The sequence below is a fragment of the Rhinoderma darwinii genome, chromosome 1 (genome assembly GCF_050947455.1).
Source record: "Rhinoderma darwinii isolate aRhiDar2 chromosome 1, aRhiDar2.hap1, whole genome shotgun sequence".
NCBI lineage: Eukaryota > Metazoa > Chordata > Amphibia > Anura > Rhinodermatidae > Rhinoderma > Rhinoderma darwinii.
This window is the reverse complement of record NC_134687.1, coordinates 238,553,344-238,577,782: the sequence shown is the minus strand read 5'-3', so window position 1 is coordinate 238,577,782 and position 24,439 is coordinate 238,553,344. Positions and strand designations below refer to the sequence as shown.

The window sequence follows — 24,439 nt, the reverse complement described above, 5'->3', positions numbered from 1 at the left end:
GGGACAAGATCATAGACCTGCACAAGGCTGGAATGGGCTACAAAACCATAAGTAAGACGCTGGGTGAGAAGGAGACAACTGTTGGTGCAATAGTAAGAAAATGGAAGACATAAAAAATGACTATCAATCAACATCGATCTGGGGCTCCATGCAAAATCTCACCTCGTGGGGTATCCTTGATCCTGAGGAAGGTGAGAGCTCAGCCGAAAACTACACGGGGGGAACTTGTTAATGATCTCAAGGCAGCTGGGACCACAGTCACCAAGAAAACCATTGGTAACACATTACGCCGTAATGGATTAAAATCCTGCAGTGCCCGCAAGGTCCCCCTGCTCAAGAAGGCACATGTACAGGCCCATCTGAAGTTTGCAAATGAACATCTGGATGATTCTGAGAGTGATTGGGAGAAGGTGCTGTGGTCAGATGAGACTAAAATTGAGCTCTTTGGCATTAACTCAACTCGCCGTTTTTGGAGGAAGAGAAATGCTGCCTATGACCCAAAGAACACCGTCCCCACTGTCAAGCATGGAGGTGGAAACATTATGTTTTGGGGGTGTTTCTCTGCTAAGGGCACAGGACTACTTCACCGCATCAATGGGAGAATGGATGGAGCCATGTACCGACAAATCCTGAGTGACAACCTCCTTCCCTCCACCAGGACATTAAAAATGGCTCGTGGCTGGGTCTTCCAGCACGACAATTACCCGAAACATACAGCTAATGCAACAAAGGAGTGGCTCAAAAAGAAGCACATTAAGGTCATGGAGTGGCCTAGCCAGTCTCCAGACCTTAATCCCATCGAAAACTTATGGAGGGAGCTGAAGATCCGAGTTGCCAAGCGACAGCCTCGAAATCTTAATGATTTACAGATGATCTGCAAAGAGGAGTAGGCCAAAATTCCATCTAACATGTGTGCAAACCTCATCATCAACTACTAAAAATGTCTGACTGCTGTGCTTGCCAACAAGGGTTTTGCCACCAAGTATTAAGTCTTGTTTGCCAAAGGGATCAAATACTTATTTCTCTGTGCACAATGCAAATAAATATATATAATTTTGACAATGTGATTTTTTTTTTTTTTTTTTATATAATCTATCTCTCACTGGTAAAATTAACCTAGCCTAAAAATTCTAGACTGTTCATGTCTTTGACAGTGGGCAAACTTACAAAATCAGCAAGGGATCAAATACTTATTTCCTTCACTGTATGTATAGGTAACATTTTTGTTACATTTTAACCCCTTCCCCCTGCTTGCATTCTGGACCCTAATGACCAAGCCATTTTTTAAGTTTTTCCATCGTCACATTCCAAGAGCTATAACTTTTTTATTTTTGCGTCGACATAGCTGTGTAAGGGCTTGTTTTTTGCGGGACAAGTTGTACTTTTTGGGGTACATATTTATTTATTAACTTTTATTAACTTTTTTTTTTGGGGGGGGGTAGAAGAAAACCTGAAATTTCACCACACTTTTTTTGCGCCCTAAATCTACGTCGTTTACCGTGTGGTATAAATAACACTAACTTTATTCAGCGGGTTGTTACGATTGCAAAGATAACAAATTTGTATTAACAAAAATAGTGTGTAGGAAAGGCAGATCCAGCACTCAAATGATAAAAAATTCAATTTTATTAGGTCATGTTAAAAGGGATAAAACAACAATCCCGGGACCACGCTTACGCGTTTCAGACCGCTAGGGTCCTTAATCATAGCTATGATTAAGGACCCTAGCGGTCTGAAACGCGTAAGCGTGGTCCCGGGATTGTTGTTTTATCCCTTTTAACATGACCTAATAAAATTGAATTTTTTATCATTTGAGTGCTGGATCTGCCTTTCCTACACACTATTTTTGTTACTACAACCTGCTGTCGACACAGGATTTAGCTCAGGAGGATTTACGAGCACCCACAGCTTCTTGGATTTTTATGCCTATTTAGGTATCAATCAAGCTTTACACAAAACGCATTGAAAAAACGCATTGGAAAAACGCAACTTGGTTATGAGGTGAGCAAAACTTGAGGTATAATCTTTTTCACTTTTCAACAAATTTGTATGTTTTACTACTTACACAGTAAAAACACTTTTTTTTCAAAATTATTTGTTCTTGCATCTCCATATTTGAAGAGTCATAACTATTTTATTGTTCCGCCGATGCGGTTGTATGAGGGCTTTTTTTTGCAGGACAACTTGTAGTTTTTATTGGTACCATTTGAGAGTAGATGCGACTTTTTGATCACTTTTTATCAATTTTTTTTTAAAGTCGGGATTAACAGAAAACAGCAATTTTTCCATTGTTTTTTATTTTATTTTTTACAGCGTTCACCGTGCGGGTTAAATAATGTAACAGCTTTATAGTCGGGGTCGTTACGGACGCGGCGATACCAAATATGTGTAACTTTTTTGCTTTATTGTGTTTTTTTAATAGTAAAGCATTTTGCAAGGGGAAAAAGTGGGTTTTTCATATTTTTTTTTAATTTAACTTTATTCAACTTTTTTTTTTTACATGTCCTACTAGGGGGGGGGGGAGGCTGGTGATTGTCGTTAAAATAATCTGCTTCTGGTCATAATGGCTGGAAAAACAGGTGTGGCATGTGTAGGGCTTGTTGCCCAATATGACCGAATTGAGGGCTTTTTCACTAACCCCATGTTGAGGAAGAGCCACAATTTTTTTTTTAAGTTCGCCATTATTTGTGGGGTGCCACTGCTTTGCATAGGGGAACGTTGGCTTTTCAGCAAAGAATTGGCGAGCATACAGATTGGTTTGGTTGACAGCCAGCTCCAATAGTTCATCTGTAATGAATATTTTAGAAAAAAATCGAGGGCTGTAAAATTTTGCACATTAATATTTATGCCTGGTGTGGCAATAAATTCTGGGATATTAGGGGAAAATTACTCTGTGGGTACCCACTCAATATATTCTGGGGGAATAGAGTGGGCCGTGTTTTGTGGTACTTCTGCGACATGCCCTGTGCTTATGGACTCCGCAGCGACACTTGCATTTGCTATCACTGTCGTCCCTATCACTGGTAGACAACTTTTCTACCTCGGACGCGGTTTCTGTATTGCTTTCATCAGAGTCAGAAATGAACATGGCGTATGCCTCTTCCACCGTGAACCTTCTATGGGCCATTGTAATTACACACACGTACAACAAAGACTGTAACCAGACGCACACGCAGACAAATGTTATTATTTTTTCTTTACTTTTTTTTTTTCACAGACAAAAATACACGAACGTCACAAAAGCACGCTCCACAAAAAGCTTTTGTCGAACAAGCACGTAGACCATAAAACTTTTTTTTTACATATATATTTTTTTAACTTTGTGTATTTTTTTTGTGCAAAAAAAAAAAAAAAGACGTCACACACGTACGCTACACAAAGACCCTAGACTAAACCTAGGCTAACCCTAGACTAACTCTAGAATAGAACCTAGAATAACCCTAGACTAACCCTAAGGGCACGTTCACACGTGGCGGAATTGCTGTGGATTTCCGCTGCGGACAGTCCGCAGTGGAATTCTCCAGCGGCCGTTTTTTACATTTGTTTCTATACATTTTTAGGAAAGTTAGTGTAGACGTTGCGGGAAAACTCCGCTGCGGACCATAGGCCGCGGTGCAGAATTTTCTGTCCGCAGCATGCACTGTCTGTGGCGGAGAAGCGGAATTTCACTGCGTATTTCAGCCTTTGTAATGCAAAACCTGAAATACGTGGCAAGTCCGCTGTCTTTTCTGCAACGTCTGAACTACCTGTCAAATATGCAAATGTTGGTGCAGATTCGTTGCGTAAATGCCCCAAATCCGCACCAACATTTGCAGCGGAAAAACTCTGCCACGTGTGAACGTGCCCTAAGGATAACCCTAGCCTAGGTGTACAATTGAAGTTTATATAAAGTTTATATATTAGATTTTTTGTAATTTTGTGTCTTTGGTGTCACAGTAAAATTCTCTCTGTCTCTTCTCATACAAAGTAACAAGTGTGAGGAGAGACAGAGAGACAGGTAGGAGAAACACTTTGTTTTTCATTTTGTGATCACTGTGACTGGTTCTCACAGTGATCACATGAATCAAGACCACTTTTATTGGTCTCCGATCATCACTCTGAAGCCAAGGCTGTTAGCAACAGCCTTGGTCGTCGAGTAATCTGCCTCTGAAGCTGCGAAAACTGCTCCGATGCGGCCCCCTCCCTCCCAAACCACTCATATGCGGCCGGCACTTGCTATTGAGTGCCGCATCTGAGGGGTTAAATACGATCGGAGACCACTGCTAGTGGTCTCCGATCGTTGCCCTGAAACCCCAGGCTGTTACCAGCAGCACCCTGCACGATGCGGGGAAAGTTCTTCTGAAGTGCCGACGTGAAAAACCGACACTTCAGAAGAACTACCCTGAACGGCCGACGTAAAAACACTATACGCCGGTCGTTAAGGGGTTAAACCAGCCCCCCGTATGGCTCAGGTATGTTATGTTGTTGTTGTTATTCATCTTGTTATTATTTATCTTTTTCATTCCCATCTTTTCTTTGCCATGCAATATTTATGACTATCCAGCTTTGTGCCCCATTGCTCACCCTGTAGATTTCACATACGTGCAACGACAGATTGAGAAGATACTATGTTATACTGTATATTGTATTGTCCACTTGCTTCCTCAACTGCTCTTAGATACTGTCAAGATAATATATCCCAGCAATTTGATACCCCACACGAACACATAATGCTAGACACTGTTCCTTCCTTTTTTTATATTACCCAATGCTGTACATATCTCTGTCTTGTACCACCTCTTTAACATTGAAATGCATTACAATCTGTATATTATACATCTTGTATTTGTTTATGGAATCTTTATATTATACTAAATTACATGTATATGTTTCTCTAGTGCCCGATGGTCTCACAACCGAAACGTTGTACATATAGCCACTGGCATTACGATAAAAAAAAATCAAAATAAATTCACTTTACTTTTCCAACAGTGTGCCGAATACAATTCTTTCTATTTCTTCAACTGGGTTGGGACCCTATTCTGAGCACCTGGGAAAAACTAGTGCTATCTGAACAACTCCACACATAGTAGGGTTCTGGTTGGAGTGAGATGGCTTTTAACCCGTTAGTGACCGCTAATACGCCTTTTCACGTCGGCCAATAATGGGCTTTATACTGATGCATAAGCCTTTTTACGGCACTGCATCAGGATAAATAAACAGAGCTGGGAGCTGTCAAATCCAGACACTTGTGAACTAGTTCTGTCACTACGCTGAGATCAGAACTTTGCCTTTGCATGGCTTTACTTACAATGTTTATTTAAAACAATACGTCATACCAGATAATAAATGACATGATAAACTTGAAGTCCGTGATCTTCTGAGAAAGGGTCCTGGCTTCTAAAGATACATTTGGCTCAACCTGCTCTTCCTCAGACAGTGCAATTAATGCCTCATGTATGTCTCCTAAATGATACCGAAAGGGCTTAACCCGTTAGTGACCGCCAATACGCCTTTTCACGTCGGCCACTAACGGGCTTTATTCTGATGCATAAGCCTTTTTACGGCACTGCATCAGGATAAATAACCAGAGCAGGGAGCTGTCAAATCTCCCTGCTCTCAGCTGCCAGGGGTAGCTGAGGGCTGGGGGCGTCCCTGCTCGAACGTGTGAAATCGATATAACTATTGATCTCACCCGTTTAACCCTTCAGATGCGGTGCTCAATAGCGTGCACAGCATCTGAGTGGTTTTGGAGAGAGGGAGGGAGCTCCCGTTCTCACACCGACACACGGCGATAAGATCGCCGAGTCTCTGTGTCTCCGATGGCAGCCGGGAGCCTAATAAAGGCCCCCAGGTCTGCCTGTAGTGAATGACTGATGACTGTCCGTTTTAAATGGACAGGCAGTAATACACTGCAATACAAAAGTATTGCAGTGTATTATAATAGCGATCGGATGATTGCATATTAAAGTCCCCTAGTGGGACTAGTAAAAAAGTAAAAAAAAAGTTTAATAAAGTTAATAAAAAGAAAATGTGAAAAAAAAAATGAAAAACCCACTTTTTCCCCTTACAAAATGCTTTACTATTAAAAAACCAAATTAAAGTAAAAAAGTTACGCATTTTTGGTATTGTCGCGTCCGTAACGACCCCGACTATAAATATATTACATTATTTAACCCGCACGGTGAACGCCGTAAAAAATGTAATAAAGAACTAGGGAAAAATTGCTGTTTTCTGTGAATCCTGACTTTAAAAAAAATGTGATAAAAAGTGATCAAAAAGTCGCACCTACTCCAAACTGGTACCAATAAAAACTACAAGTCTTCCCGCAAAAAAAAGCCCTCCTACAACTGCATCGGCGGAACAATAAAAAAGTTACGGCTCTTCGAATATGGAGACAAAAACAAATAATTTTGAAAAAAATTTGTTTTTAATCTGTAAAAGTAGTAAAACATACAAAAACTATACAAATTTGGTATCGTTGAAATCATAACAACCAGCTGAATAAAGTTATTGTTTTATTTATATCACACGGTAAACGGCGTAAATTTAGGACGCGAAAAAGAGTGGCGAAATTTCAGGTTTTTTTCTATTCCCCCCCCCCCAAAAAAAGTTAATAAAAGTTAATGTATAAATAATATGTACCTCAAAATGGTGCTATTAAAAAATAAAACTTGTCCCGCAAAAAACAAGACCTTATACAGCTGTGTCGACGCAAAAATAAAAAAAGTTATAGCTCTTGGAATGCGACGATGGAAAACTTAAAAAATGGCTTTGTCATTAAGGTTTAAAATAGGCTGGTCATTAAGGGGTTAAGCAGCTCTTGGAAAGTACGGATTTTTAGAATGGTGTTCCTGGTTTGACTATAAACTCATGTCGTGTTTTCAAGGCTCTATGAAGGGTTGAACATTGACTTACAGGATAGTCACCAATACGTGATACTAGAGAGACAGTTCTCTTCCTTCTGGAGCAAAGTTTATTTGCATACTCTTTCCCACAAAGCATTGACCTTAACCCCTTCGCGCCATTTCACGTACAGTTACGTGATGGGAGATGGCCTTTTCGCACATCTCCACGTAACTGTACGTGATGGAGATGAAGCTGGCTCAGGAGCTGAGCCAGCGACATCACCGCCGGGTGACAGCTGTATGTTACAGCTGGCACCCTGAGGTATAGGCCAGGACTGGAGCTAGCCTCCGATCCGACCGATTAACCCCTCACATGCTGCGTTCAATAGAGATCGCAGCATGTGAGGAGTTTATAGCCATCGGCACCCCAGCAACGTGATCGCTGGGTTGCCGGTGGCTGCAAAGGCGATCGGAGGGCTAATGCTTACCTCCCGATCAGCCTGTAACGGAATCCTCCTATGCCCCGTCGTCGGCGGCGGGGCCCAGGAGGCTTCCGGTACCATCGGAAAGATGGCGCCGGCTCAGCTTCCGGCTCAGAAGCTGAGCCGGCGTCATCAGCAGTGGGTGTCGGCTGTATGTTACAGCGGACACCCCGATCTATCGGCAGGAACCGGAGCTAGCTCCGATTCCTGCCATTAACCCCTTCAATGCAGCGATTCAATGCAATCGCTGCATCAAAGTGGTTTGTATGCAATCGGCAGCCTTGCCATGCGATGGCAAGGCTGGCGACTGCTACTATGGCAACAGGATGCCTAACAATGGCTTCCTATCTGCCATTACGTTAGCCGATTAGGCCCCGCCCGGAGGCGGAGCCTGATCGGCTTGCTGTCAGTGAACAACTGACAGTTCTAATACATTGCACTACATAGGTAGTGCAATGTATTAGAACATCAAACAAACAGTTGGACCTTCAAGTCCCCTAGTGGGACTAAAGAAAAGTGTAAAAAAAAGTGTAAAAAAAGTAAAAATAAAAGTTGTAAAACATACAATAAAAGTTTCAAGTAATAAAATAAAACACAATCGCCCTTTTTCCCTTATCAAGTCATTTATTATTGAAAAAAATAATAAAGCCATACATATTTGGTATCGCTGCGACCGTAACGACCTGAACTATAAAAATATTATGTTATTTATTCCGCACAGTGAACGGCGTAAAAAAAAAACTAAAAAATACTGACATAATTGCTATTTTTTGGTCACTTTGTCTTCCAAAAATTTTAATAAAAAGTGATCAAAAAGTCGCATGTACCTAAGAATGGTACCTATAAAAACTATAACTCGTCTCACTAAAAATAAGCCCTCATACAGCTCCGTCGACGAAAAATTAAAACCGTTATGGCTCTCACAACTTGGCGACAGAAAAAATCCATTCTCTTTACAAAAGTTATTTTATTGTGCAAAAAGTTGTAAAACATAAAAAGTGCTATAAATTAGGTATCACCGGAATCGGACGGACCCGCAGAATAAAGGGAACATGTAATTTATAATGCGTGGTGAACGCTGTATAAAAAAAAACTAAAAAAATCACCTGGCCTCCCAAAAAAAAAAGGATAACAGGTGATCAAAATGTCGCATGTACCCCAAAATGGTACCAATAAAAACTACAGCCCGTCCCGCAACAAACCAGCCGTCATACCACTACGTCTATGAAAAAATAAAATTAGTCAAGGCACCAATAAATCAGGAAAGAAAAATATGTAGTTGTGCCGGCTCGAGGGGAACATTTCTTCTGTTTCAAGTGGCGAATTATCAAGGCCCCTAAAATTAGGGATCCAGGAAGGGGAGGGCTCAAACATATCTGCTGGAAGCGACGGTGCCCGTATTATACCAGGACAACACTTTCCCAGCAAAATTCCCCAAACTTCAAAGGTGCGGAGTGTGGACCAAAAGGGAATAAGTAAAGACCATTTATTAGTGCGACACCGGCCGGTGCAGAAAGGATTGTGTCACAGCATAACACACATCTATGGATTATTTTATTGTTTTTTTTTTACCCCATTATTATACCACCTGACTATGCCCCTTATATACTCCGCCCGCCTTACATGTACCCCGACATTATAAACGGAAACACCAGTAAGACTCAATACAAGACTACTACAAGCAAAATCCACACTCCAAAAGCCAAATGGTGCTACCTCCCTTCTGAGCCCTACAGTGTGCCCAAGCAGCAGTTTACTTCCACATATATGGCATCGCCATACCCGGGAGAACCCTTTTAACAATTTTTGGGGTGTGTATCTCCAGTGGCACAAGCTGGGCGCCACATATTGGCATATCTATTGAAAAAACATTTTCACTCTGCAACATCGAGTGCACACCAATTTCTGCCAATCACCTGTGGGGTTAATATGCTCACTACACCCCTAAGTGAATACCTTGAGGGGTGTAGTTTCCAAAATGGGGTCACTTCTGGGGGGGATCCACTGTTTTAGTCCCACAGGGACTTTGCAAATGCGACATAGCGCCCAGAAACCAATCCAGCAAAATCTGTACTCCAAAAGCCAAATGGCGCTCCTTCCCTTCTGTGCCCTACTCTGTGCCCAAACAGCAGTTTATGACCACATATGTGGTATTGCCGTACACAAGAGAAGTTGCTTTACAAGTGTTGGGGTGCTTTTTTTCATTTATTTGTTGAGAATATGAAACCTTTTCAGCTAAAACTACGTCTTATTGAAGAAAAAGGATTTTTTTTATTTTCACTGCCCAATTCTAATAAAATCTATGAAACACCTGTGGGGTCAAAATGCTCACTACACCCCTAGATGAATTCCTCAAGGGGTGTAGTTTCGTGAATCTAGTCACTTTTGGGGAGTTTCCACTGTACTGGTACGTTAGGAGCTTTGCAAAAGTGACATGGTGTCAAGAAACCAATCCAGCAAAATCTGTGCTCCAAAAGCCAAATGGCACTCCTTCTCTTCTGATCCTTGCCGTATGCCCAAACAGCCGTTTATGACCACAAATTGGGTATTGCCGTACTCCAGAGAAGTTGCTTTACAAATGTTGGGGTTCTTTTATTCCTTTATTTGTTGAGAAAATGAAAAATTTTGAGCTAAAGCTACGTCTTATTGGAAAAAAATGTTTTTTTTTTATCTTCACGGCCCAATTCTAATAAAATCTATGAAACCCCTGTGGGTTCAAAATGCTCACTACACCCCTAGATGGATTCTTCAAGGGGTGTAGTTTCCTAAATGGAGTAACTTTTTTGGTGTTTTCACTGTTTTGGTCCCTTAGGGGCTTTGCAAATGCGACGTGGTCTCCGCAAACCATTCCTGATCAATTTGATCTCCAAAAAACAAATGGCGCTCTTTCCCTTCTAAGCTCTGCCGTGTGTCCAAACAGCCGTTTATGACCACATGTGGGGTATTGTTTTACTCGGGAGAAATTGCTTTACAAAAGTAGTGGTGCATTTTCTCCTTTTAGTCCTTGTGGAAATGAGAAAAAATTAGCTAAACCTACATTTTCTTTGAAAGAATGTAGATTTTCATTTTCACGGCCTACTTCCAATAATTTCTGCAATAAACCTGCGGGGTCAAAATGCTAACTATACCCCTAGATAATTTCCTCAAGGGGTGTAGTTTTCAAAATGGGGTCACTTTTGGGGGATTTCCACTGTTTTGGCACCGCAAGAGCCTTTCAGACCCGACATGGAGCCTAAAATATTTTCTAATAAAAAGGAGGCCCCAAAATCCACTAGGTACTCCTTTGTTTCTGAGGCCGGTGCTTCAGTCAATAAGTGCACTAGGGCCACATGTGGGGTATTTCTAAAAACTGCAGAATCTGGGCAATAGTTATTGAGTTGCATTTCTCTGGTAAAACTTTCTGTATTACAAAAAATATAGATGAAAAATGAATTTCTGCAAAAAAAAAAAGAAATTTGAACATTTCACATCTACTTTGCCTTAATTCCTGTGAAACATCTAAAGGGTTAATAAACTTTCTAAATGCTGTTTTGAATACTTTGAGGGGTGAAGTTTTTAAAATGGGGTGACTTATCGAGGGTTTCTAATATATAAGGCCCTAAAATCCACTTCACAACTGAACTGGCCCCTGTAAAAATAGCCTTTTGACATTTTCTTGAAAATGTGAGAAATTGCTGCTAAAGTTCTAAGCCTTGTGATGTCATAGAAAAATAAAAGGATGTTCAAAAAACAATGCAAATCTAAAGTAGACATATGGGGGATGTTAATTAGCAACAATTTTGTGTGGTATTACTATCTGTCTTACAAGCCGATACATATAAATTTAGAAAAATGCTAATTTTTGCAATTTTTCGCTAAATTTTGGTGTTTTTCACAATTAAATACTGAATGTATCGAGCAAATTTTGCCAGTAACATAAAGTCCAATGTGTCACGAGAAAACAATCTCAGAATCGCTTGGATAGGTAAAAGCATTCCGGAGTTATTACCACATAAAGTGAAACATGTCAGATTTGAAAAAATAGGCTGTGTCCTTAAGGCCAAAACAGGCTCAGTCCTTAAGGGGTTAAGACTGCTTACCAGCTGGATCTCCGTAAGGAGAATTAGTACCTTTCAAGAGCTGCTTCAAAGGCATATCACGCATTCAACCAGAACCCAACTCTGTTTTAGTGTTGTTGTTTCTCATCAGTACAGTACAGTCTACAGATGGGTGTCTCTGGTTTGGCAATTAACGTTTCAAGTCTCTACCCTGTAAGTAAATGTGCGACCCTTTAATAATCACCTATAGATGGCACCTCTAAAGAGGTACTTTTATTCCTTCTAGAGAACAGCGATTTTTCATGAAGCCTCTAGAACAATTTTCTTTATTCGTGACATGTTTCCACAGATGATGGTAATATTATTAATACAGTTTTATTGATGTGCTTGTAGATCGTGAGCCATAAACACCTTGTCCACACCAGCTCCGAAGAAAAAAATACAGAGCCATTGAAGGTAGTGACCAGTATGAAGACTGATGCTTTCAAGACAGATGTGAAGGAAACTGAGATTCTGGATTTGGATAGCACCAAGGAGCAAATTGATGAGGAGCTTGTAGAGACTGAAGATACAGAAGTGGGGTTGGATTTCCAGTTTGAATACAGGAAACAAGTAGCTCCTATGACTCCCATAAATGAAAAGGATACTCATTTCTTTGAGAAAATGAATGAGGATTTATCTCACAACTCAGAAGTCCCAAGAGAAAATGATGCCTTACTAAGACTTAATGATGTAAAACTATCTACTTGTGAATCTTAGTGGAAATGACAGATATGTTCTGTGTGCAGGGTAATACCGGATATACTGTATCTTAAATAGATTTTCAATTTATTAAAACCATCTACTCCATCCCATATAATCTATTTCTTAGATATTTACAGGTTTACAATGCACATGATAAAGAATTAGTTAACATAAAATGTGCATGCGCTTAAGTCGAGGAAGTTCCAGTATAATGCCCATTGCGCACGACCGAGTGCCACTCGGGCCGTTTTTCACGGCATCCGAATGGCACCCATTTTCACAGACCCCTTCACTTTAGCGGGTGAATCGGGTCAGTGAAAACGGACCCGACTTTCCAATACGTGGAAACATAGGACATGTCCTATCTTTCCACGGATCACTGACTAGACCCGGCCGGCACACACGGTCATGTGCATGAGGCAAGAAGCTCTTGTTCAGCCAGCCTCTCCATTTTACAACGCAATGACGCAGCAGCCATCCCTTTGAGAAATGTTTCCACTGAAAGTAATAATAATACATGCAGCATCCAAAACACACACAATAGGTGAAATTTATGATTTAGTCAATGGTAGTTAACCGCTTCCCGACCGCCCACAGTAAATTCACGTTGGCGCTTGCTGGGCTCTGTGCAGCGCCGACGAAAATTCACAGTGGGTGAGACACCCGGATCGCGCTTTTAACAGAGTAGCGCTGACACCCGTATCGCGCTGTTAACCCCTGCCTCTGGTCCCGGAGACATGACCGGGACCTAATTGGTTCAGGTCCCGGTCATGTGATCGCATGGAAAGTTTGTTGTAGCAACGAACTGGAAAGTTTGTTACTACAACAAACTGGAAAGTTTGTTGCTACAACAAACTTTCCCGGGGACCGATTGCAGGTGCTGCAGTCGGTTATAAGGCAGAACCGGAGGCCATACAATGGCCCCCGGGTCTGCCATGCACAGCAGCCTATGAGAACCAGCCGGAGGCCGGTCCTCATAAGCTTCCTGTCAGTGTGACTCTCAGCGTCACACTGACCGTTTATAATACGTTACACTACCTAGGTAGTGTAATGTATTATAGCAGTGATCAGTGCTGCCAGTCTTCAAGTAAAACAAGTAAAAAATAAAGTAATAATTTTTTTTATAAAAGTGTAAAAACAAGTTATAAAAGTTACAAAAACAAAAAATGCTTTTTTTTTTTCCTATAACAAGTCTTTTATTATAGGAAAAAAATGAAAATGTAAAAAAGTACACATATTTGGTATGACCGCGTTCACAACGACCCAAACTATAGAACTATAATATTATTTTTCCCACACGGTGAACAGCGCAAAAAAAATAATTAAAAAACAATGTCAGAATCTCACTATTTTTTTGGTCATCAACCCTCCAAAAATATAGAATAAAAAGTGATCAAAAAGTCTCATGTACTCTAAAATAGTACCAATAAAAACTACAACCCGTCCCGCAAAAAACAAGCCCTTACACAGCTTTTTTGACTGTAAAATAAAAAAGTTATGGCTCTCAGAATATGGTGACACAAAAATAAATAATTTTATCGAAAAGTGATTTTATTGCACAAATGCCACAAAACATAAAAAAACTATATACATATGGTATCGCCGTAATCGTATCGACCCGCAGAATAAAGTAAAATGTCATTTATAGCGCACGGTGAAAAGTGTAAAAAAAAATAAAAAATAAAAACATTGTCAGAATGTGTTTTTTTGTCACTTTGCTTGCCAAAAAAATCTAATAAAAAAATCACATGTACCCTAAAATGGTACCAATGAAAACTACACTTTTTATCAGATTGTCCCGCAACAAATAAGTCCTCGCACGGCTCCGGTGAAGAAAAAATAAAAAAAGTTCTGGCTCTCAGAATATAGCGACAGAAATTGTGCAGTGTCCAAAAGCTGATAAGATTGGGCACCATTTATCAGTGCGACATTGGCCACTTATCTGCGGATTATTATTTATTTACCGAATTATTATACCCTCTTATTATACCCTGATGTACTCTGCCCAATTTACACATACCCCCACATCATAAACTGAAATACCAGCAAAACCCCAAACAGAACAGTTACCAAACAAACTCTGCGCTCCAAAAGCCAAATGGCGCTCCCTCCCTTCTGAGCCCCACAGCGTGCCCAAACACCAGCTTACGTCCACAGATATGATATTTTATATCCTGGAGAACCCGCTCAACATTGTATGAGGTATTTGTCTTCAGTGGCACAAACTGGGCACAACATATTGTGCATTAAAATGGCATATCAGTGGAAAATTAAAATTTTCACTTTGCACCATCCGCTGCGCATTAACACCTTCGCTCACCACGACTTAATAGCATGTCGTGGTGCGGGGGGTTATATATGGAGCGGGCTCATGCGCTGCGCCCGCTCCATATTCTGCAGGTGTGAGCTGTGTATTACAGCTGACACCCGGGACTAATGGACAGGAACAGCGATCTTGCTGTTACAGGAGCCTGTAAAAATTATATTATACTGCAATACATTAGTACTGCGGTGTATTGTACCAGCGACCTAATGATCGCTCGTTCCAGTCCCCTAAAGGGACTTTTGGGAGGTTTCCACTGTTTTGGTACCTCAGGGGCTTTGCAAATGCGACATGACACCCGAAAACCATTCCAGCTAAATTTGAGCTCCAAAAGCCAAATATTGAGTCGTGCCGTGGGTCCAAACAGCAGTTTATTACCACATATGGCATATTGCTGTAATCAGGACTAATTGCTTTACAAATTTTGGGGTGATTTTTCTCATTTATTCATTGTAAAAATTAAAAATTTCTATGTTTTTCAGAAAAAAGATTCATTTTCACGGCCTAATTCCACTAAATTCAGCAAAAAAATGCTGTCAAAAGTGCGGTCAAAATGCTAACTACACCCCTCAAGGAATTTTTCTAGGGGTTTAGTGTACAAAATGGGATCACTTTTAGGGGATTTCCACCGTTTTGCTCCCTCCAGGGCGTTGCAAACGAGACATGGCACTGAAAACCAATCCAGCAAAATCTGCGCTTCAAAATCCAAATGGCGCTCCTTCCATTCTGAGCTCTGCCGTGGGTCCAAACAGCAGTTTAGTACCACATATGGGGTATTGCTGTATTCGGGAGAAGTAGCTTTACAAGTTTTGGGGTGCTTTTTATTCTTTATTCCTTGTAAATATTATTATTTTTTTTATATTTTTTCAGAAAAAAAAGTAGTTTTTCACTTTCACAGGCAAACTCCAATAAATATAGCAGAAGACCTGTGGGGTCAAGATGCTAACTATACCCCTAGATAAATTCCTTGAGGGGTGCAGTTTCCAAAACCGTGTCACTTTTGTGGGATTTCCACTATTTTGGCACCACAAGACCTCTTCAAACCCGACATGGTGCCTAAAATATATTCTAAAAAAAAGGCCACAAAATCCACTAGGTGATCCTTTGCTTCTGAGGCCGGTATTTCAGTCCATTATCACACTAGGGCCACATGTGGGATATTTATAAAAACTGCAGAATCTGGGCAATAAATATTGTGTTACGTTTCTCTGGTAAAACCTTCTGTGTTACAGAAAAGAATGTATTACAAATGAAGTGCAGCAAAAAAAATAAAATTTGTCAATTTCCCCTCTACATTGCTTTAATTCCTGTGAAACGCCTAAAGGGTTAAGAAACTTTCTGAATGCTGTTTTGAATACTTTGAGTGGTGCAGTTTTTAATATGGGGTGATTTATGGGGTCTATCTAGTACATAAGGCCCTCAAAGCCGCTTTAGAACTGAACTGGTCCCTGTAAAAATCGCCTTTTGAAATTTTCTTGAAAATGTGAGAAATTGCTGGTAAAGTTCTAAGCCTTGTAATGTCCTAGAAAAATAAAATAATGTTCAAATAACGATGCAAATATAAAGTAGACTTATGGAATATGTGAAATAGTAACTATTTTGTGTGGTATTACTATCTGTTTTACAAGCAGATACATTTAAAATTAGAAAAGTCATAATTTTTGCAAATTTTCTATAAATTTTGGTGTTTTTCACAAATAAACAATGAATTTATTGACCAAATTTTTCCACTAATATAAAGTACAGTATGTCACGAGTAAACAATCTCTGGAATGCTTTTGCCTATCCAAGCGATTCTGAGTTATTACCACATAAAGTGACACATGTCAGATTTGAAAAAATGGGGCTGGTCCTGAAGGCCAAAATGAGCTCGGTCTTGAAAGGGTTAGTGCCAGAATTTTCTTTTAATTCCTTAGTGATCTATCAGAGTTTAAAGTGCTTCCTGTTCTTTATTAGTGCTGTGTAATTTTCTATATTCCCCTGAAGTGTTTTTCTTTCTTTCTTCCCATATTCAGGGTCAGAGCTAAAAGATGTGGCGCATTCTATACTTTCTTTAAAGGGAATGTGTTGCCAGAAAAACAGGTTTGTTTTTTTTTAATTAAACATTTAGTGTGTAGGTGATTAAACATTGTTCAAATTTTTTTTATTTTTTTCACGAGTCAGGAAATATTATAAATTTGATTCTAATTTATAATATTTCCCATTGCTGGTCACTAGATGGAGCTATTCCCAAAATTGCAGCATTGCAAAATTGGGTAAAAAGCCCTCGCTCTAGTGAGCTCTCAGCATCCCCCCCTCCTTTATCCTGGCTAGTGCCGGGATAAACGAGGGGTTTGAACGGTCTATCCTCCTACACTGTGTGTCGCCATTTTTTGAGCTAACACACAGTGTAGTAGGTTTACATACAGTAGTAAACGTACACAAACACGAACATACATTGAAATCTCTTACCTGCTCCTGCCGCCGCGGCTCCCTCCGGCCCGTCCGCTCCGTCTGCTGCCGCTGGTCCAAGTGCACAAGTCCGGAAGCCGCGACCGGAAGTAGTAATCTTACTGTCCGGCCGCGACTTCCGGTCCACAGGAAAATGGCGCCGGACGGCGCCAATTTCAAATTGGACTGTGTGGGAGCGGCGCATGCGCAGTTCCCACACAGACGGCGTACACAGAAGTGGATGGGACGGGAGCCGTTCGCAGTCCCTATGGGACTGTGGCTGCCGTATTCCATGTCTGTATGTGTCGTTAATCGACACATACAGAAATGGAACAAAAAATGGCAGCCCCCATAGGGAAGAAAAAGTGTAAAAATAAGAAAAAGTAAAACACAAACACACAAATAAATATAAACGGTTTTAATAAAGCACTAACATCTTTAACATATGAAAAAAAAAATTGTGATGACACTGTTCCTTTAAGGTTTTTAGAGCATCGAGGACTCATTTCTCTTCTCATGACAACTGACACACCCACTCGTCCTCATGATGTAATACACACACACCTACCACTCTCCTATTCAATCAAAATATGTGCTGATGTGATGTTGTGGGAGGTTCGATGGGTGGAACCAAGTCTCCTTATAGTTGGCGTTCTTGTTGCCGCAAACTATTATCTATCTGAATCTGAGCGTAGGTCCACCATCAGGACTAATGCGCAGCAGTTTTAACTGCTCACTTATCACTTAGCAGTAAAACTGCTGTTTACGATAAAGATTCTTGTAATGATAGGGGTAGGGAAACGGACAAGTGAGCCCTAATCTACCCGCCACTCTGTCCCTGCCTACTTGCAACGACCCGCCCTAGGCGACGGGGTACAACTGGGCGGCGGTCCCTACGCTCAGTAAGTGCACGAGACAAAACATACAAGGGAATATAAAGCAAAGGGAAAGGGGCAGTTGCCCACGGCAACACCGTGAGCAACAGAGTGGTGAACGAGCCAAGTCAAACCAGGAGAGCACGAGGTACCAAACGCAGAGCAGAAGAGTAGTCAGAAAGCCAGGGTCAGAATGGAGCAGGATCAAATTGTTAGGAGCTGTAGCTGGGCCAGGAAACCACACGGAAAGAATCACAAGCAAGGAGGAAAAGGAAAGGCAGGTATAAATAGACAGAGGGCGGGAGCTAGCTGAGTCTGGCCAGGCTGCGATAGGCTCTCCCACTCCTAAGCCTGCCAGCCTGAGTGGTGGAAGCTGGAGTCAGTCTCAGAGAGATAGACTCAGGTGAAGACTGATTACCTAAGGAAGTTAACCCTGAAGCTGTGCCTGGCAGATCCTTTACAGTACCCCCCTTTTATGAGGGGCCACCGGACCCTTTCTAAGCAGACCTGGTTTACTGGTGAAACGAAGGTGGAACTTCCTGACCAATACCCCAGCGTGAACATCCCGGGCGGGTACCCAAGTCCTCTCCTCAGGCACGTATCCTCTCCAATGGACCAGGTACTGGAGGGAGCCTTGGACCATCTTGCTGTCCACAATCTTGGCCACCTCGAATTCCACCCCCTCAGGGGTGAGAACGGGAACAGGAGGTTTCCTCGAGGGAGCCAAGGACGGGGAGCAGCGTTTAAGGAGGGAGGCATGAAACACGTCGTGTATACGAAAAGATGGGGGTAACTCCAGCCGGAAGGAGACAGGATTGAGGACTTCAATGACCTTATACGGCCCAATAAACCGGGGAGCAAACTTCTTGGACGGGACCTTAAGACGCAAGTTCCTAGATGATAACCACACCAGATCCCCGACCATAAACAAGGGGTTAGCAGAACGTTTTCTATCAGCCTGAGTTTTTTGTACGCTCTGGGACGCCTCTAGGTTCTTCTGAACCTGGGCCCAGACTGTGCACAGTTCCCGATGAACGACCTCTACCTCGGGATTGTTGGAACTACCAGGTGAAACGGAGGAGAACCGTGGATTAAACCCAAAATTACAGAAAAAGGGGGAGACCCCTGACTAGTTACTGACCCGGTTATTAAGGGAAAATTCAGCGAGGGGAATGAATGAGACCCAATCATATTGACAGTCAGAGATAAAACACCTTAAATATTGTTCTAGAGATTGATTAGTCCTCTCAGTTTGGCCATTGGTTTCAGGATGGAAAGCAGAGGAGAAGGACAGATCAATCTCCAACTTCTTACAGAAGGCTCTCCAAAACAAAGAAACAAATTGTACCCCTCTGTCCGAAACAATATTGACAGGGACCCCATGGAGACGCAGGATGTGTTTGACAAACAAGTTAGCTAACGTCTTGGCGTTGGGTAGTTTCTTGAGGGGCACAAAGTGGCACATCTTACTGAAGCGGTCTACTACCACCCACACCACCGACTTGCCTTGGGATGGAGGCAAATCGGTGATAAAATCCATGGAGATATGTGTCCAAGGTCTCTGGGGAATGGGCAACGAACGTAGTAAGCCCGCTGGTCGGGACCTGGGAGTCTTGGACCTAGCACAAACCTCACAAGCGACGACGTAGGCCTTAACGTCTTTAGGCAAGCCAGGCCACCAATAGTTTCTGGCAATGAGGTGTTTGGTACCCAGGATGCCTGGATGACCAGATAGTGCGGAGTCATGATTTTCCCTAAGTACCCTTAGCCGGTATTGCAGGGGAACAAACAGCTTGTCCTCAGGAAGGTTCCCGGGGGCTGAACCTTGATCAGCTGCAATTTCAGAGACTAAATCAGAATCAATAGAAGAAATGATTATACCGGGAGGCAAAATACAAGCAGGATCTTCCTCCGAAGGAGGGCTGGCCATGAAGCTACGCGACAGTGCATCAGCCTTAATATTTTTAGACCCAGCACTATAGGTAACCAAAAAGTTGAATCTGGTAAAAAATAGCGCCCATCGAGCTTGTCTCGGGTTTAGCCTCCGGGCAGATTCTAGGAAAACCAGATTCTTGTGGTCGGTAAGGACCGTTACCTGGTGCCTAGCCCCCTCCAGGAAGTGGCGCCACTCTTCAAATGCCCATTTAATGGCTAAGAGTTCGCGGTTGCCAATATCATAGTTACTCTCAGTGGGCGAAAACTTCCTGGAGAAGTAGGCACAGGGGCGGAGATGGGTGAGGGACCTGGTACCCTGGGACAAGACAGCCCCCACTCCCACCTCGGATGCGTCAACTTCCACGATAAATGGCTCCATTTGGTTGGGCTGAACCAGCACCGGGGCCGAGATAAAGCACTTCTTAAGGACCTCAAAAGCCTGGACAGCCTCTGGAGACCAGTGGAGGAGATCAGCACCTTTGCGAGTGAGGTCCGTAAGAGGCTTAGCGATGACCGAGAAGTTAGCAATGAATCTCCTGTAATAATTAGCGAACCCCAAAAAACACTGTAACGCCTTCAGGGAGGCAGGTTGGACCCATTCTGCCACAGCCTGAACCTTGGCGGGGACCATGCGGAATTCATGAGGAGTGAGGATTTGACCCAAAAATGGTATCTCCTGTACCCCAAACACACATTTTTCGGTTATGCAAACAGTTTGTTTTCCTGAAGGACCTGGAGCACCTTCCTGACATGCTCAATGTGGGAGGGCCAGTCCTTGGAAAACACCAGTATGTCATCAAGGTACACTACAAGAAATATCCCCAGGTAATCTCTCAAAATCTCATTTATGAAATTCTGGAAGACCGCCGGCGCATTACACAACCCAAAGGGCATGACGAGGTATTCGAAATGACCTTCGGGCGTGTTAAACGCAGTCTTCCACTCATCCCCCTCTTTGATGCGGATAAGGTTATATGCCCCCCGTAGATCAAACTTAGAGAACCATTGGGCCCCCTGAACCTGATTAAAGAGATCAGGAATCAAAGGAAGGGGATACTGGTTCCTTACAGTGACCTTATTCAGGTTACGGTAGTCAATGCATGGCCTAAGACCACCATCCTTCTTCCCTACGAAGAAGAAGCCAGCACCTACCGGAGAAGTAGAGGGGCGAATGTAACCCTTGGCCAGGCATTCCTGGATATACTCTCTCATGGCTTCACGTTCGGGACAAGAAAGATTAAATATCCTACCCTTAGGGAGCTTAGCTCCTGGTACCAATTCGATAGCGCAATCGTATTCTCTATGAGGAGGTAACACTTCGGAGGCCTCCTTAGAGAAAACATCAGCGAAGTCCCGAACAAACTCAGGTAGCGTGTTCACCTCCTCAGGGGGAGAAATAGAATTAACAGAAAAACATGACGTCAAACATTCATTACCCCATTTGGTAAGCTCCCCAGTATTCCAGTCAAACGTGGGATTATGCAACTGCAACCAGGGAAGGCCTAAAACCAAATCGGACGATAATCCCTGCATCAACAGTACAGAGCACTGCTCCAAATGCATGGAGCCAACAAGGAGTTCAAAAAGAGGGGTATGCTGTGTAAAATAACCATTAGCAAGAGGAGTGGAGTCGATACCCACTACTGGGACAGGTTTAGGCAAATCAATCAAAGGCATAGCAAGAGACATAGCAAATTCCACAGACATGATATTAGCAAAGGACCCTGAATCCACGAAGGCGCTGCCGGTAGCAGACCTACCACCAAAAGAGACCTGAAAGGGAAGCAAGATCTTATTACGTTTCATATTTACGGGAAATACCTGTGCGTCCAAGTGACCTCCCCGATGATCACTTAGGCGCGGAAGTTCTCCGGCTGCATTCTTACGCTTAGGACAGTTGTTCACTTGATGCTTGTCATCCCCACAGTAGAAGCAGAGACCATTCTTCCTGCGGAAATCTCTACGTTGTTGGGGGGACACGAAGGCCCCGAGTTGCATAGGTACCTCTGAGTCTTCCGGGGAAGAACGAAGCAACGGAACCTCGGGAGGCATCATGGGGGAGTCGGAGGAGAAAACACATAAACGTTCGCGTTGTCGTTCCCTGAGACGTCGGTCAAGTCGTACCGCTAAAGCCATAACCTGGTCTAGGGAGTCAGAAGAGGGATAGCTAACTAGCAGGTCTTTCAGGGCATTCGACAGACCCAACCTAAACTGGCACCTTAAGGCAGGGTCATTCCACCGAGAAGCTACGCACCACTTCATAAAGTCAGAACAATATTCCTCAACAGGTCTCTTACCCTGACGTAAGGTCACCAGCTGACTCTCGGCAAAGGCAGTCTTGTCAGTCTCGTCATAAATGAGTCCGAGAGCAGAAAAGAAAAGATCAACGGAGGAAAGTTCAGGAGCGTCAGGAGCCAAGGAGAAGGCCCATTCTTGGGGCCCGTCCTGGAGCCGGGACATAATTATACCCACTCGCTGGCTCTCAGAACCTGAGGAGTGGGGCTTTAAGCGAAAGTAAAGCCTGCAACTCTCCCGAAAGGAGAGAAAAGTCCTCCGGTCCCCTGAGAACCGGTCGGGCAACTTGAGGTGGGGTTCAGGAGTTGAGGTGAGGGGAACCACCAAGGTAGCCTCAGACCTTCTGAGCCAGGGCCTGGACCTGTAGGGAGAGACCCTGCATTTGCTGAGCCAGGGTCTCAAGGGGGTCCATAGTAGTGTCAGGGACCAGGGTAAACTAGGTATATGGGCTTGTGATTATGTAATGATAGGGGTAGGGAAACGGACAAGTGAGCCCTAATCTACCCGCCACTCTGTCCCTGCCTACTTGCAACGACCCGCCCTAGGCGACGGGGTACAACTGGGCGGCGGTCCCTACGCTCAGTAAGTGCACGAGACAAAACATACAAGGGAATATAAAGCAAAGGGAAAGGGGCAGTTGCCCACGGCAACACCGTGAGCAACAGAGTGGTGAACGAGCCAAGTCAAACCAGGAGAGCACGAGGTACCAAACGCAGAGCAGAAGAGTAGTCAGAAAGCCAGGGTCAGAATGGAGCAGGATCAAATTGTTAGGAGCTGTAGCTGGGCCAGGAAACCACACGGAAAGAATCACAAGTAAGGAGGAAAAGGAAAGGCAGGTATAAATAGACAGAGGGCGGGAGGTAGCTGAGTCTGGCCAGGCTGCGATAGGCTCTCCCACTCCTAAGCCTGCCAGCCTGAGTGGTGGAAGCTGGAGTCAGTCTCAGAGAGATAGACTCAGGTGAAGACTGATTACCTAAGGAAGTTAACCCTGAAGCTGTGCCTGGCAGATCCTTTACAATTCTACTATTTTCTCAGCAGTTTCAACTGCCTATTTGCTACTATATCGCAACAGCAGTTTTGACTGCTATTATTCTACCATCGTACTTGCTACAGTTATTCACTGTGCAATAATAGATATAGGTGGTTTTCCCTTGGGTAATATGTATATTTCACTGGGTGGATACCAATGGGAATTTATTGGTTAGAACCTAACCTTTAGGGTGAGGTTTGTTTCACTCTTTATCACTATCATAAACTGCTAGAGTTGTATCTATATAATTCATTCACTAGTGCTTGCACACTTTATTACATGTGTCAATGTAGATTCGGATAGGACAAGGATGCGTTATGAAATTTTAATGGTTAATACCATCACACTCTAGTATTTATATTTTTATTTAAAATCATATATTTTTTCTTAGATTTTTCATACTTTTATATTTTTATTGTATTTTGATATCTCCAAGTTGGGACCGGTAAACCCCCTTGTCACAAACCTAACACTGGGGTTCCAAATGCTGAATCTGCTGCTGTTTCCAAGCACAGTGAGTGCCAGAAACTGATATAGTATCAGCAGCTGCTGTAGATTGTTTTGCTAACACGAGGGTCACAAAGAGTACTCTCCCTGCCTATCTACAATCAACTAGCCCTACGCGTTTCTTCACTCATAGATAACCCTGCAGTGATTCAAAGTGTTTATTACTAAACATGGCAGGCTTTCTATCGAGAGATATAAATACAGAACAATGCAAGGGAGTTGTTTTCAGACAAGACTAGTTTAACTGTCACCCCAACCCTAGAAACAGCATTCAACACACTATCAAATACCTATAAGGATAATATCAGATCTTGGTGGGAGGTTCAGAGCCTAGAGAACTACATACAACACAATATAGTTATATAGTTCCAACGGGCCTCAGAATTAACATTATCCCAGCCAGAAGAGCTAGGACACCGGAGCTACTAGAAAAATGGACAACTGAAGCAACAGCGAGTTCCATGACACAGTTTGTAATTTCTCAATTGTTTGTTGTAACAGAGCTTCTTGATGTTCAATCATCCATCAAAGAGAGAAAACACACTCAGTTCACAAGGGATCTAGAGGCCTTTAAAGAACGTAGAGCCTATAACTTTAATGGTCCGACACAGAGAACGGACTCTAACTCTGAAATATCATCTTCAGATATAGAGCCCTCTGATTCTGATGGTTCCGCCAAACAACATTCAGGCTCAAGCTACAACAACTCCAGAATGGAGCAATCTTATAGAGGACCACAATGTAACAGTGGGTGACGATCTAGAAGGGGGAATTCTGGCAATAGGGATTTTTTAGAGACAAACTAACGCATGACCAATTATACACTACGGACCAGATCCACACAGCAATAAATAGAAAACCTAAAAGTGAAAGGAGGGGGAAACGAATAGTGACAAGATGCAGATTATTAACATCTCTTAAAAAATCCTAACAGGAAGAAACTATGTTACTAAC

General features: G+C 42.6%; 1 protein-coding gene across 1 annotated transcript in view; it reads left to right on the top strand.

Annotated features, from left to right (window-relative positions):
• The window catches only part of IL12RB1 (interleukin 12 receptor subunit beta 1), a 157,874-nt gene extending 145,062 nt beyond the window's left edge, over positions 1 to 12,812 (top strand). Inside the window, exon 15 of the mRNA XM_075851155.1 lies at positions 11,740 to 12,812. Within this exon, the coding sequence (XP_075707270.1) occupies positions 11,740 to 12,105 (366 nt within the window). The 3' untranslated portion in view covers positions 12,106 to 12,812. The remainder of the gene's footprint in view (positions 1 to 11,739) is intronic.
• Positions 12,813 to 24,439: the final 11,627 nt, after the last annotated feature.